The following is a 14,247-nucleotide window of genomic DNA, read 5'->3' as shown; positions in this document are numbered from 1 at the left end:
ACTTCTAATACCAAAGTATATTTATCACATCCATGTGCTTCTTGCTGTCTCTGTTATCACCAAGAACACCCCAGGGAGGCAGTACTGCAAAATGCAAAGACTTTGGAATCATGTAGAAAGGTTCAAGTCAACATCTCAGACTCAGTTTGCTCATCTCTAAAATGCCCTTAGAACTTTTTTTTTTTTCCCCGATGTAAGCAGCAAAGAGGTGTTTATTGCGAGCTAGCTCCGTCCTCCACGCCCACACAGCAACAGGTGATGCTGAGAGGCCCGGAGCCCAGGGTTTACAGCAGTTTTATACATTCTTTGGAGAAGGCAGGGACTCCCGCATATATCATAGGATCTCTCAGCAAATCATCACACACCGCAGGAAAATAAAATAACAACTCTAAAACATGATTAGTGTATCATGTGGCGGGAAAGAATCTGGAAAGAGGGCTGGGGATGTGGCTCAAGCGGTAGCGCGCTCGCCTGGCATGCGTGCGGCCTGGGTTTGATCCTCAGCACCACATACAAAGATGTTGTGTCCGCCAAAAACTGAAAAATAAATATTAAAATTCTCTCTCTCTCTTTAAAAAAAAAAAAAAGAATCTGAAAAGAATTATTGGTTAGTTCAAGGGGTTGACAGAACTTTTTATTTAGTTTATAAGATTGATAAGCATCTGATGAGAGTATCTGCTCAGTACCATGAAGTCTGTTAGGTGCTGGCAAGAGAACAATGCTCACAGTTTAATTCCCATTCTCAAATTTTTTCAAAGAAACCTGGACTTAGATGGTAGTAGTAGGACATGAAAGGTCTCCTGGAGTTCCAATCTGAGCTAAGTTTTAAAGAACAAGGAAGGGGGTTATCAAGTTGATGGGTTTTTAGTCAGAGAACATTAAAGTGGCATAGAAGTGTCTGACAGCATCTTAGAAATGGAATATAACAAGCATTTGGTGTTTTTAGAGTACAAGATCCAAAGTGGTAGCAAGCAGGGGCAGATCACATGTAAAGTTCATGTCAGAAAGTCCTGCTGGGAAGCCCAACTCAACTTTTACTCAGTTCCCCAGGTGCTGTGGATTCATTAGCTTCAGATGTAAAGAGAACTTAACCTGGTTGGCTTTGGGCTTCATCACTAATAAAAATACAAATACTTTTTTTGGGGGGAGGGTACTGGGGATTGAACATGGGGGCATTATTAGACCACTGAGCCACATCCCCAGCCCTGTTTTGTATTTTATTTAGAGAGAGGATCTCACCGAGTTGCTGGCTTTTTTTTTTTTTTTTAAATAAACACAATACCTTTATTTTATTTAATTGTTTTTAAGTAGTGCTGAGAATTGAACCCAGTGCCTCACACATGCTAGGCAAGTGCTCTACCACTGAGCTACAACCCCAGCCCGAGTTTCTGGCTTTGAACTGGCAATCCTCCTGCCTCAGCCTCCCAAGCCTTTGGAATTACAGGCATGCGCCATCACACTTGGCAAAATAGACATTATTCAGGTAGATCACTAATTTAGATCTAGAACAATCTGGGTAGAACTATGATTAGCACAGGGTACAGGGAAGATAACTTACAAGGCTTTTTTAGTAGTGTAGGTGAGAGGCACAAGGGATTTGAGTAAAGACCTTGATAATAGAGATAATAGAGATGGTTTATGGAACTATATACAAAGTGAAAAGATGAATGGTTTTGAGATGAAAACTTAGGGGCAAATAGGGACAGGAAAAAAGAGAAGGAAGAGGAGGGTCTGAGAGGACAGGGGACAAGTAGAAAGTTGCAAGCAAGTTGTGCTCTTTGGACTGACAGTAATAATGACTGGCACTGATGGAGGAATTAATGAGTTTTATGTTTTTTTATTAACATCTTCATTTTACTTGTGAATCTCACATACTTTTCTCAAGGTCATACAGTAAGTTGTTGAACCAGGATTTGAATTAAAGGTTTTAACGCAACCTGAATTATTCCAGAGTCTTTGCTCTTAACCACTGTGTTATCTAGCCTCTCAGTATAGAGATCTCTGAAGAAAGGAGGGGATGGGTCAAGATACTGTTAGAGGGTTGATCTGGAGTGGGAGGAGGGCCAGTTCATTTTCTTGGAGGAAAGACAGTAAGGAAGTGTGTGTTCCTGGATACTTAGTAGGAGGAGATGAAGGGAGATTACTTTTGTTGAACCTAGTCTCAATGAAGGTGGCGAAGTCATTTGCAGAGATTAAGAGTTCAATTAGATGTTTGTGGTGTGTGAAGAAATGCTTTGTGAGCTGTATGGAATCTGTAATCCCTCTGGCTATCAGGGAGTTACAGTATTCTATATTTGAGGCTCTACTGTGCTGACATCCAGCTGTATGGTAAAATTCCTCTGCTCTAGTCCCCACTCATCTTTCCTCCTGAGTTTGAATTGAATTTAAAAGTTCATTTTAAGTATTCTTAATTGTGTCTGGTTTTTGCATTGTTTTTAAATCCTTTGTAGACAGGGACTGCATCCTTTAAACTACCTAATGTTTCCATGAATGCTTAAGGTTGGGCACATGATAGGTACTTAGTCAATTCTTACCATTGGTAATTGTTACAGTGGTTATAAATTTAAGCAGATTTAAGTGGAAAAAAGCATGGACTTTTCTGTTCCTGAGTGAATGTCCCTTATGAACACAAGGGGGTGCTATTTAACCATCAATGACCAATTAAAAACCATTAAAATGTCGTATTTAAATCTCAAAAGGAGTCCCAGTGATGAGTTGCCATGCTAATACTGAGCCATCAGGTAGGGCAGTATTGCCCTGGTCTGGGTGCCAGTGAGTTTAACAAAACTTCTCAAATGGAGACCTGAGGGACATGTTAAAAAAATATTAAAAAATATAAAAAGAAAAAATAATCTCAGAAGGAATTAAGAGTAGGGACTCTGCATTATGCTGTTTATTATAGGAGCCGTACAATTTGATGGTAAGTATTTTAGCTGTTGTCTTAAATCAATTCACTGTCTTTGAGATTTGTTTTCAAGGAAAATTCAAGCATTAAGAAAAAGTATTTATTCTCAGGTATCTCCAGAAGATCCCAGAGGTCAATTCCTGATTCGTACTGGGTCTGTTGGCAGAAATAGGGCTGAAGCCTCTTTGGAGCGAGCCCAGAATCTCAACCCCATGGTGGATGTGAAGGTGGACACTGAGGATATAGAGAAGAAACCTGAGTCATTTTTCACTCAGTTTGATGCTGTAAGTTTCTTAGTATAAAGCCTGTGGGAATTAAGCAAATTTAAGCACTATTTACAGGTATTCTAGAGGGTTTGAATCTCAAATTCTGAGCTTTTTCCCAAGTAAATTTATAAGCTATTCTGTTGTTTAAGCTTAGTACCTTTCATGAGTGTGTTGCCAGTAGGTCCAATCTGTTGGACCTGCTGTGGCTGTTTGTGACGTTGCCGTCTGCTGGCTTTTCTGGGCATGTGTTTCCCTAGACCAGATTTCAGGATTGGTGTTCTGTCTTCTTTCTAGAATCTGTGTGTGTCGCAAATATTTGCCCCTGAAAACTTAACAAGTTGTTGATTAATTTCTGTGGCATTTTATTGTTAGAAATACCATACTGTAGCTTGTGTTTTGTCTTAGGAAAGAATACACCTGATCTTGATCTTGGTTTATGTCTGTCTTTTTTTTTTTGCTCATGGATAACTAGACAAAATCACCATAGTTATAAGCCAAATGAATCCTATCCAGCCTCATCTGCTTTCACTGCTGAATCTATCTATGCAGATGCAAGAGGATAAGTTAAAATCTATGTTGGTATCTGTGACCTTTCAGACATAATTCCGTGTAACTTGGGAAAACTTAACAATTCCAGGCAACCGAAATGATTACCTTACGTAAAAGGTTAGAATTTGGCCTGGGTAGTTTGTTTTTCACACTGCTATATTTTATAGCTTGCATGTATCTGTTCAAACATGGGCTCAGAATGTTGGATCATCTGTGTATTTGTCTTTTTTCCTTTTTTACCAATTCCTTCTATTTTGTAGTTGTAGGTAATATGATATCTTCCATTTGGACCTAAGTCTTTTTAAAATTTTCTCATCCATAGTTCAGATTCGGTTTATTTCAGTTATCCCATAAACTTGTAGATGTAGAGAGATTTTTTTTTTTAGAACAGATGCATGAGGCCAGTGCTGTGTACCTGCACAGGGAGAGTGATTGTCTCTTTGGGCCCTGTTTGACTGCTCCTGGCAGGGGTTGTAGTCACTTTTGACTCTGCAGGGTTCCGTTTAATCAATTGCTTGTGTGTGTCCTCTGTGGTTTTCTTACCTTTCAGATGTGATTTTTTTTCCTTGGATAACTACATCTTTTGAAACACCAAAGGAACACATTTTTCTGAGCATTATTTCAGTTTCCAGGCGAAGCGTGTCTGTCAACTGAAAATGACCTTGTGTTCAGGAGAAAGCATGTGCGATTTGGAAGTTGTCTTTTGATGGTGATCACAGAGCTTCTCCTGAAAAGATAGAGTTTTGTGCAGTAGAACTTGGCCATTTCCAATACCTATTTATTGGAAAACAACCCAGAGGATGCAGAGCACCAGTTTACTGCCTTAAGTCAGAGAAGGTTACTTGGTCTGTAACCTTTTTCTTTTGTCCTTACTTTCTGATAAAGTTTCTCCCAGCAAACTATGGACAAATAATTCCAATGGGACATGTTTATCTTTGTCTTAAAATATCAATCAAAAAAGGAAGCTGGAGGAGTCAACTTTAGCAAGATCTTGTCTCAAAATAAAAAAAAAGGTTTGGGAAGGTAGTTCAGAGACGAGTGCCCTGGGTTCTATCCCCAGTGTGGGGGAAAAGTAAAAAAAGAAAAGAGACAAAAACCCACGTATTTGAAAATAACCTCTGGATCAATTTAAAAAATTAGTTTTGGGTCTGGGATTGTAACTCCCATGGTTCTGTAGCATGTGTGAGGCACTGGGTTTGAACCCTAGCACCACATAAAAATAAAGGCACACCGTCCATTTACAGCTATGAAAAAATTAGTTTTATTTCTTTAAATGTTTATCTATTTATTTATTTATAGTTGTAGTTGGACACAATGCCTTTATTTTATTTATTTATTTTTTTATGGTACTGAGGATCAAACCCAGGGCCTCGAAATATGCTAGATGAGTGCTCTACCACTGAGCCACAACCCCAGCCCAGTTTTTCTTTTATCACTTATTTTAGATTTTAATAGATTTAGCTAATGGTTTAGAAATAACTTGGTAAGTTATCACTGTCTTTTTCATGTAAACAATGAAATGTGGTTTTTATATGTTTGTGGATTAGGGGAAGTGTTTCTTTTTTTTTTTTTTTTTTTTGGCAGTGCTGGGGATTGAACCCAGCATCCCTGTGCATCGAGGCAAGCACTCTACCAACTGAGCTATATCCCCCAGTCCAGGGCAAGTGTTTCCTAAATGGTTTTTCCTTTCTAGCTAAACACATTTCTTTTTGGTCATATAAAGTGACCATCACATACCTTACATTTTCTTTTTTTTTTTAGTTGTTGATAGTCCTTTATTTATTTCACGTGTTGCTGAGAATCGAACCCAGTGCCTCACACATGCCAGGCAAGTGTGCTAGATGCTGAGCCTCAGCCTACATAACTTACATTTTCTGTGCACTAAAACCTGCAGCTTCTCTTTTGTATTGTAACTGTAGCACTCAAAGAACCTGTTGTACCAGTTTGAAACTGGCTTCAGACATGACCCATAAGACTGTTCATTAAGATTTATGAAGACATCAGGGCAATGAGTCACAGTTTGCAAAACTCACACCCAGACTTTCTTTTTGCAGGTATGCTTAACTTGCTGCTCTAGGGATGTCATAGTTAAAGTTGATCAGATCTGCCACAAAAACAGCATCAAGTTCTTCACAGGAGATGTTTTTGGCTACCATGGATATACATTTGCCAATCTTGGAGAGCATGAATTTGTAGAGTAAGTGTTGGAACAGAAAGAGAAAAAAAGGTATTTTCAAAATTTAATTTTATATACTGGTAGGAAAAAAGGAATGTAAGGGAAGTGTTTTACTGTTACCACTCAAAATAGTCTGAAATCAAGCCATTAACAATTATTACTTAACACAGTGGATTGTGAGTTCAGAATTATAGGAGATACAGCCTCTGCACTCCAAAATGGTCTAATTTTAAAGCCTAAAGCAAGCAGAGTTCTGTGATAAAGTACACCACTGGGTATTTGATTAGTCCAGACTTTATGTGTTGAACCCACATTTTCTGCATAGGGAAGGCTTGCTTGGATTGTAAACATTTGTACCCTAAACTGAGTACACATAGTTAGATGGGTTCTCTTGGAGGCACATTCAGCCAAAGTCTACCTTGGAAAAGCTCCAAGGTCCAGAGACAACTCTGGTGGAAAAAACAGACCTTATCCCTTATTTTGAACATTGAGGCTGCATATTTTGGTAATTCTCACATGGTAGGATCTGTAACATTTTGAGTTTGTAGCTCCTGGATGAAAGATGGCAGATGATATACAGAATTATAAAAAACTGAGTTGGGGTTTTTTGGACTAGTTACACACACACACACACACACACACACACACGTACATCTGTGTGGCTTATTTGGTACATAGGCCACAAATTTTTAACCACTTTCCCTTCCTCCCTCACCAACTCCCTAAAGAGAGGCCCGGTGGGGTGGAGCTTCCTAGCAAGAGCCCAAGAACTGCTGTCTTTTGTTCAGCCTGTCAGGCAGGTTGCTAAACCTTCTCTGGTACGCAGATTTCTGGCCTATAAAATCCACGTAGGGGAAAGACCAACACTCAAGATATCTCTAGCATTATATGATTTTAGGAATATACTTTGGCTGGGGATGGTGCTCAGTGGTAGAACCTACCTACATTTTCAAGGTTTTGGGTTCAATCTCCACTGGGGGGAAAAAAGGAAAGAAGAATAGAAAAAAGAGCCAGGTGCAGTGGTGCATGGCTATAATCCCAGCATCTTGGGAGGCTGAGGCAGGAGGATTGCGAGTTCAAAGCCAGGCTCAGCAAATCAAGGCACTAAGCAACTCAGTGGCTCAGTGGTTGAGTGCCCCTGAGTTCAAACCCCAGTCACTAGATACGTATATGTGCAAATATGCATACACACGTGTATCTATCATGTATGTTTTATGTGGGAGTGGACATGCTGGGGATAGAATCCTAGGCCTGTCCATGCAAGGCCAATGCTTCATAGCTTGAGCTACATCTCCAGTCCAGGAGGATACTTTTATGTGGTTTATGTTAGGAGCAAAAAATACTATCTAGTTCCTTGGGTAGGTATGTAATAAGTAGATAATGTCATAGTAGTGAAAAGCAGGTCACGAATCACTTTGACTTATTAGGAGCTTGTATGTTTTGGGCAGTGTGCTGAACAATTTATGCTATTTCTCTTCTCACAGTTGTGGTGTCAGGGATTGCTATTCCTACAGAGTGGGTTAACTGACTTATCAGATAAATAAGTGGCAGAACTGGGATTTGAACCCTGGCCTGTCTGACCCCAAAGCTTTTGCTGTTACATACTCTGTGAACTGGTAACATTTTTTATTTTACTGGCATGATTCACAGGGTAGACTCCCTTTGTCACCCTCTAGGGAGAAAACCAAAGTTGCCAAAGTTAGCCAAGGAGTAGAAGATGGACCTGATACCAAGAGAGCAAAACTTGATTCATCTGAGACAACTATGGTCAAAAAGGTACTTATAATGTGGGGAAGCAGAGGTTAGAGGCCATGGGTACTTCTAGAGGATCCGATGGGCCTTTTTATATTTGTAAATGAGAGAAATAAGCTTGGTTGAGCAGTCTTGAGGGGAAAGCCCATGCTTACTTACCCTTACACCATGTAATGGGATATGCTGCTGCTTAGTGCCAGATGGCTGTTGCCATGAGGAAATGTGGGTCCAGTTCCAGAGGTGAATGTTTTCCCCTCAGTACTGGGCATTGAACTCAAGGGTGGTATAGCACTTGAGCTCTGTCCCCAGCCCTTTTAACACAGTGATTCACCAGGGTGCTGGTTTAGCCTGAGCTTGTGAACCTTTTGTCACAGCCTCCTAGTAACTGGGATTACAGGTGTTCACTACCATGAAAAACCATGAAAAATAAAAAGATCTAGGGATGTGACTGTGTGATTAAGAACTCCTGGGTTCGGGGCTGGGATTGTGGCTCAGGGGTAGAGCACAGGCGGGACCCGGGTTCAGTCCTCAACCACATAAAAATAAAGGCATTGTGTTGTGTCCATCTACACCTAAAATATAAATGTTAAAACAAAACAAAACAAAACAAAAAACTCCTGGGTTCAGTACCTGGTACTTAAAAAAAAAGTCAGAAATACAGATTTTTGTATAGGGTACATACTCAATCTGCTTTGAATGCTATTCTAGTAAATACCATGGAGGTCAAACAACATGTCTGTGTGGCTTATTTAGTACATAGGCCATAGATTTTAACCTCTGATATATGGTTTTGAGCAGAAGCCATTACTTTTATACAAGAAAATTTTCTTTTCTAGTGAGCTCTATAGCTCCATTTTTTCCCCCCTAAATTTTGAGGCAAAGCCTCCCTAAGTTGCCCAGGCTGTCTCAAATCATTCCAATAGCTAGGATCAAAGGTGTGCCACCACCATGCTTGGCTGGCTTTTTTTTTTTTTTTTTTTTTTTTAAGTATTTTTTTTAGTTGTAGTTGGACACAGTATCTTATTTATTTATTCTTAATTGTAGTTGGACACAATACCTTTATTTCACTTATTTATTTTTATGTAGTGCTGAGGATAGAACCTAGGGTCCCGCATGTGCAAGGCAAGCCCTCTACTACTAAGCCACAACCCGGCCCCAATCTTTATTTTATTTATTTATTTTTATATGGTGCTGAAGATGCCTCACATGTGCTAGGCAAGTACTCTACTGCTGAGCCACAATCCTAACCCCTTGGCTGTTTTTTTCCTTTCCTTTTTTTTTTTTTTAAAGTTTTTTTTTTCTCTCTTCTTTCGCCAAAAACCTTTAATAAGAAAAACATTTAGTGTTGACAGATGTTATTAGTTGTATAGATATGTATATGTGCAAATATGCATACACACGTGCATTTATCATGTATGTTGTATGTGGGGATGGACATGCTGGGGATAGAACCTGGGGCCTGTGCGCATGCAAGGCCAATGCTTCATCACTGATCTACATCTCCCATTTAGGAGGATACTTTTATGTGGTTTATGTTAGGAGCATAGCCTATGTCTGGATTTGATGCAATAATTAGATTCCTTTTATTGAAAGGAATAGGAAAGAGATCAGAAGTCAATGGTTTCCGTAAGTTGTGCTGGAATTTAAGAAAAAGGGTATCATGGAATGGGGAGAGTGATTGGAAGTGGCCAGAATTGGTTTTGTTGGAGTGAGAGGAAAGATATGAACAAGCCCATATTTACTCTGCTTTGTAGATTTAAATGTTGAGAAAGAAAAAACAGCTGGTCAGAATGTCAAGTTAAAATTGCTCTAAACGGGGGGGGGGGGGGGGGGGGGGGGGGGGGATTCTAAAGAGTGCAGAAACCACAAAAGAGACTGCAGAAAACCGCAGAAGTGGAACTCTTAGAGGCTTCAGCAAGGCAGCGCTGGAGATTTTCTTTCTTTTGCTTTTTGTGTTTGTATTGGAATAGCTTGATGCTGTGCTTGTGATACAGAGGAATTATTAAGTCCTAATTTTAGTGTCTATTCACAGGACCATAATTATCCAAAGTGAACATTGGTGTTTTGGCCAAAGCTTGAGTCCTTTTCTTTCTTTCTTTCTTTTTTTTTTTTTTTTTTAAAGACCCAGTCAAGCTTTATCTGCATAGCTCTGAGAGTTTGGTGGGGGAGATAAATTGTTAACACACTGAGGACTACAAAAGCAGCTTTGTGGGTGCTGTCAGTTTATAAATCACACCCTCTTACAAGTGAGACACTTGGCCTTGGTGTGAAAGGTTTAATGGCTTAAGGGCCTTTTCTGATTGAGGCGTGTCTTTTACATTCAGATGGAGAGAGCCTTTGCTTTGTTAGTCATTCACAGCTGGAAGTTTCCCTGGAGTCAGTTCTGATGGTGCCCACTGGTGTGGATCTGGAAACCCCTTTTGGGAGCCACTTTATCTCACTATGAGGAGAATGTGGGCAGCCTGTGCTTTCACTGGGGGCCTTGGCGCACCATTCCTTAGCACTCCATGGTCAGAGCTTTTTGTGAAGCCTCTTCCTATGTGGGGTCAAATTTGAAGGTATGAAAATATTCCCCAGCTGACATTGTTAGTCAGCTGTTACACTTGGACAATTCAGGCTTAAATTCCAACCAAGAGCCCCTTAAGGTTGCAGGGCATTCAGTGCATTCCTGATGACAATCCCTGGGATTCCAAATCTTGTCTTGGTGAGGCTTCACCAAGAGTGCCCTTCAAGGGCTGGGTTGAATTGGGTTTTGACCTTTCCACCTTATAATAACATGCCTCCTTTATTTTGACAGAGATACATTTGTGATTTTGAAGTACTCTTAGTAGTAAAAAATTCCTTGATTGAGATTCTACCCTTTTGCCTAAATTGTACAGAATAACTAACTAGTTGGGTTATGCTCTGAGAATGCAGGATGGGGGTGGGGAAGCCACCACTTCCTGTTTCCTGTGAAAGGTTTCTGGTTAGAGTTCCCTTCCCCTCACCCCTTTTCCTAAGTTCAACCAAATGTTGTAAAGCCACTTTTGCTTCAAGGTACACGTTGTGCTCCTAAATTAGAAACTTAAAAAACAAAGAGGAAAAACAGTTTGTGGTTTTCACACCACCTAGGAAGATACTGGGCCTTTCTAGCACCTGTGCCATCATGATAAATAAGGCAGTAGGAAAATGCCTGGCCTGTTGAGGTGATCAGTTTGTTTGCTTCCTTTAGGGTGCCGAAGTCACGAGACAGATTTCATCAGAATTAGGTCGTTGTCACAGGCCTGATACAGACAGTGATGTGCAGGAGATTAAGGAGAGAGTAAAGATGTGATGGTGAGGAAGTGTCTGAAAAGGTTTCCCAGGGGAGTGTTTGAGTCAGCTTGTGAAGGACAAGTTTGCCAAGCATCAGAGCCTGGACTATGCAGTCAAAGGAAATGAGATAAACAAAATGACAGATGTAGGGGCAGAGTCACACTGGCTTTCCCCACTCCAAGCCAGCCAGTTCTTTCTGTGAGTTAAACAATGTCTGTTGCATGTAAGGCACTGTATGGGTGCAGAAGCACAGTCCTGTTCTATCAGCCTACAGCTGATGGAGAAGCCAGAAATGGCCTGACCTGATACCTCAGCTGCAGAGGGAGGAAGAGATGGTAGAGAGCATAGACAGTGATCTGAGGGCACAGGCTGACAATTTTTAGGAAAACTGAAGTTTTATGAAGAGATAGGATAAAATATGTAAAAATTGACAACATTCTGAAAAAAAAAATTCAGATTAAAAGGCCACTGTCCCACCTGTGTTGTTCACGTTTTGTTTTTTGAATTGTTCGGGGCTTCTGGAGATGAGTTGTCTGCTCTTAAAATAGTAGGTGACTAATTTGGGCACTGTTAATACTCCTGATGAATTAGTTGAGAAATTTCACAGTTGAGGATTGATTCTAATTTATTTTTTAAATATTTATTTATTTATTTATTTTTAGGTGTAGATGGACACAACACAATGCCTTTATTTTTTTATGTGGTGCTGAGGATCACCGGTCTGGCGGTCCCCCTCCCCCGCATCCCGCCCCGTGCTAGGCTAAGCATTACGCCTGAGCCACAATCCCAGCCCTCTAATTTATTTGTTTATTTATTTAGAGCAGTATTTAGGAATGAGGCCAGGAGATTACTAATAATGAGCTATATCCCTACCTTTTTTTCTTAAATTTTATCTTGAGATAGGGTCTTGCTAAGTTATGCAGATTAGCCTTGAATTTGCAATCCTTGTCTCAGCTTTCAGAGTAGCTGTAACCAGCAAAAAACTAAGCATTTCTGTATCTTCCTTTTGTTTTGGGAGGTAAAGAGAGGGTACTGGGGATATAGTCCAGGGACACTTTACCAATGAGCTACTATTTATTTATTTATCTATGAGCCATATTTATTTATCTATTTATTGGTACCAGGGATTGAACCTAGGAGCACCTAACCACTGACCCACATTCTTTTTATTTTTTATTTTGAGACAGGGTCTCACTAAGTTGCTGAGGCTGACCTTGAACTTTTTTTTTCTTTTTAAATTTTTTTTATTTGTTCTTTTTAGTTATGTGTAACAGTAGAATGTATTTTGACATTTTATATATACATGGAGTATGACTTCCCATTCTTGTGGTTGTACATAATCTGGAGTTACAATGATTGTGTATTTGTATTCGAACATAGAAAAGTTATGTCTGATTCATTCTAATGTCTTTCCTATTCCCATCCTCCCTCTCTTCATTCCCCTTTGTCTAATCCAATGAACTTCTATCCACTCCCCTTATTGTGTGTTATCATAGCATATCAGAATGGTCAGCCTTTGGGTTTTTTTTGAGATTGGTTATTTCACTTAGCCTGATAGTCTCCAGTTCATCTATGGCCTTGAACTTTGAATCCTCCTATCTTAGCCTCCAAAGCTGCTGGGATTGCAGGTGTGTGCCACATCGCCCAGTTGGCTCCTCTATTTTTATGCAGTTCTGGGGATGGAACCTAGGGTCTCAGGTATGATGGACTATGTCCCCACATCTCCAACCCCACCCAAATGGTTTTAATATCATTGAACTATTCTATATGATTCTTATTATCTTCTCCCGGGTTTCTCTGGCCTTTGCTCCTAACCAGGTAACTCTAGGGCTGCTAGTTCATTTGTTTGAATTAGAAAAATACTTGGAAGGGCAGATAAAGCCCACAACCCTGTTGGTGCGGTGGCCCCTACCCCCCCACCCCACCGTTCTGTGGATTGAACCCCATGCCTTGTGCATGGTCAGCAAGCACTATAACATTGAGTAATGCCCCTAACCCCTTTTTAAATTTTATTTTGAGATGTTTTGCAAGCTGGCCTAGAAACTTATGATCCTTCTCCCTTGGCCTCCTGATTACCTGGGATTACATACCTATGCCTCTGTGCCTGACTTGGCTTTGTTGTATCACATGTGTCTAAGTGACACTTTAGGACTTATTATGCAATAATTTAGACATAAGAAGGATATAGGAAACCCATCTGCGATCTAAAGCATTAACATTGCCCGAGTGGTTGAGAACCCATGGTTGTCCTCCCAACGTGAGTTATCATCCTCAATTTTTTCTCGTTCATGTGTATTTTCTTTCTTTCTTTCTTTCTTTCTTTTTAGTTGTAGAAGGACATGGTAACTTTATTTTGCTTATTTATTTATTTTTATATGGTGCTAAGGTTCGAACCCAGTGCCTCACATGTGCAAGGCAAGTGCTCTACCACTGAGCCACAACTGCAGCCCTATATATTTCTTTTTTTTTTTTAAGTTGTAGATGAACACAATGCCTTTATTTTATTTATTTATTTTGTTGTGGTGCTGAGGATCAAACCCAGTGCCTCACATGGCACAAGGCAAACCCTCTGCCACTGAGCCAAAATCCCAGCCCTTGTATTTCTTTTTATTGTGTATATATATGTATGCATGTCCAAGCACTATCTGGAATTGCTTTTGCATGCCTTTTAACTTCAGAATTGGTTTCATATTGCATGTGTGCTGCACCTGCTTTTTAATAGCAGCTTTTTGTTTGTGAGGACATCTGTATGGAGTTAGGGCTTTTCTGTCCATTATGGTAGCCATTAGCTACATGATTATTTAAATTAAAATAATTAAAATTACATACCATAAAAAGTTGAGTCCCTAAGTCTCACTAGCCACATTTCAAGTGCTTAGTAACCACACATACCTCTTGGTATTGTGCAGCCCAGGTTCACCATTTCCATCATCACAGCAAATTGTCTTGGGCAGCACTGCAGGGCATTCTTTTGCTGTAAAGTATTTATTGTGTAAATACATTATTGTTTATATATCTATTCTTCTGTCCATGGGCATTTAGGCATGTACATTTTTGCCATTAAAAACTGCTACAGTAAGTCTGTGAGTGTGTGTAGATAGTCTCTAGGACAATCCTGTTACTTTCTCTAGGTTAAATTAGAGCATCATAGGGTTTGGCAGATTCTGCTAAGTAGAATCAAAAAGTTTTTATCCATTTACATTCTACAGCCAACAGTATGTAACAGTAACCTTTAGTGACTTCATGCTTTTTTGCTATTCTACTGGCAGATCAATTATAGTTGTCGTTTGTTAGAATGCTTTTTA

The 14,247-nt window shown here is 39.8% G+C and overlaps 1 protein-coding gene and 1 non-coding gene across 2 annotated transcripts in view; both read left to right on the top strand.

Annotated features, from left to right (window-relative positions):
• Positions 1-14,247, top strand: part of Sae1 (SUMO1 activating enzyme subunit 1) — a 62,375-nt gene that overhangs the window by 10,609 nt on the left and 37,519 nt on the right. The window contains exons 3-5 of the mRNA XM_076837826.1: positions 3,016-3,189; positions 5,775-5,917; positions 7,573-7,672. Of these exons, the coding sequence (XP_076693941.1) occupies positions 3,016-3,189; positions 5,775-5,917; positions 7,573-7,672 (417 nt within the window). The remainder of the gene's footprint in view (positions 1-3,015; positions 3,190-5,774; positions 5,918-7,572; positions 7,673-14,247) is intronic.
• Positions 2,703-2,812, top strand: LOC143384596 (small nucleolar RNA U6-53/MBII-28). Its single transcript, XR_013089389.1, has one exon. It is a non-coding gene; the product is annotated as a small nucleolar RNA U6-53/MBII-28 (small nucleolar RNA).

This window comes from Callospermophilus lateralis, chromosome 18, assembly GCF_048772815.1.
Source record: "Callospermophilus lateralis isolate mCalLat2 chromosome 18, mCalLat2.hap1, whole genome shotgun sequence".
NCBI classification, from domain to species: domain Eukaryota; kingdom Metazoa; phylum Chordata; class Mammalia; order Rodentia; family Sciuridae; genus Callospermophilus; species Callospermophilus lateralis.
This window is presented reverse-complemented; position numbering and strand designations above follow the sequence as displayed.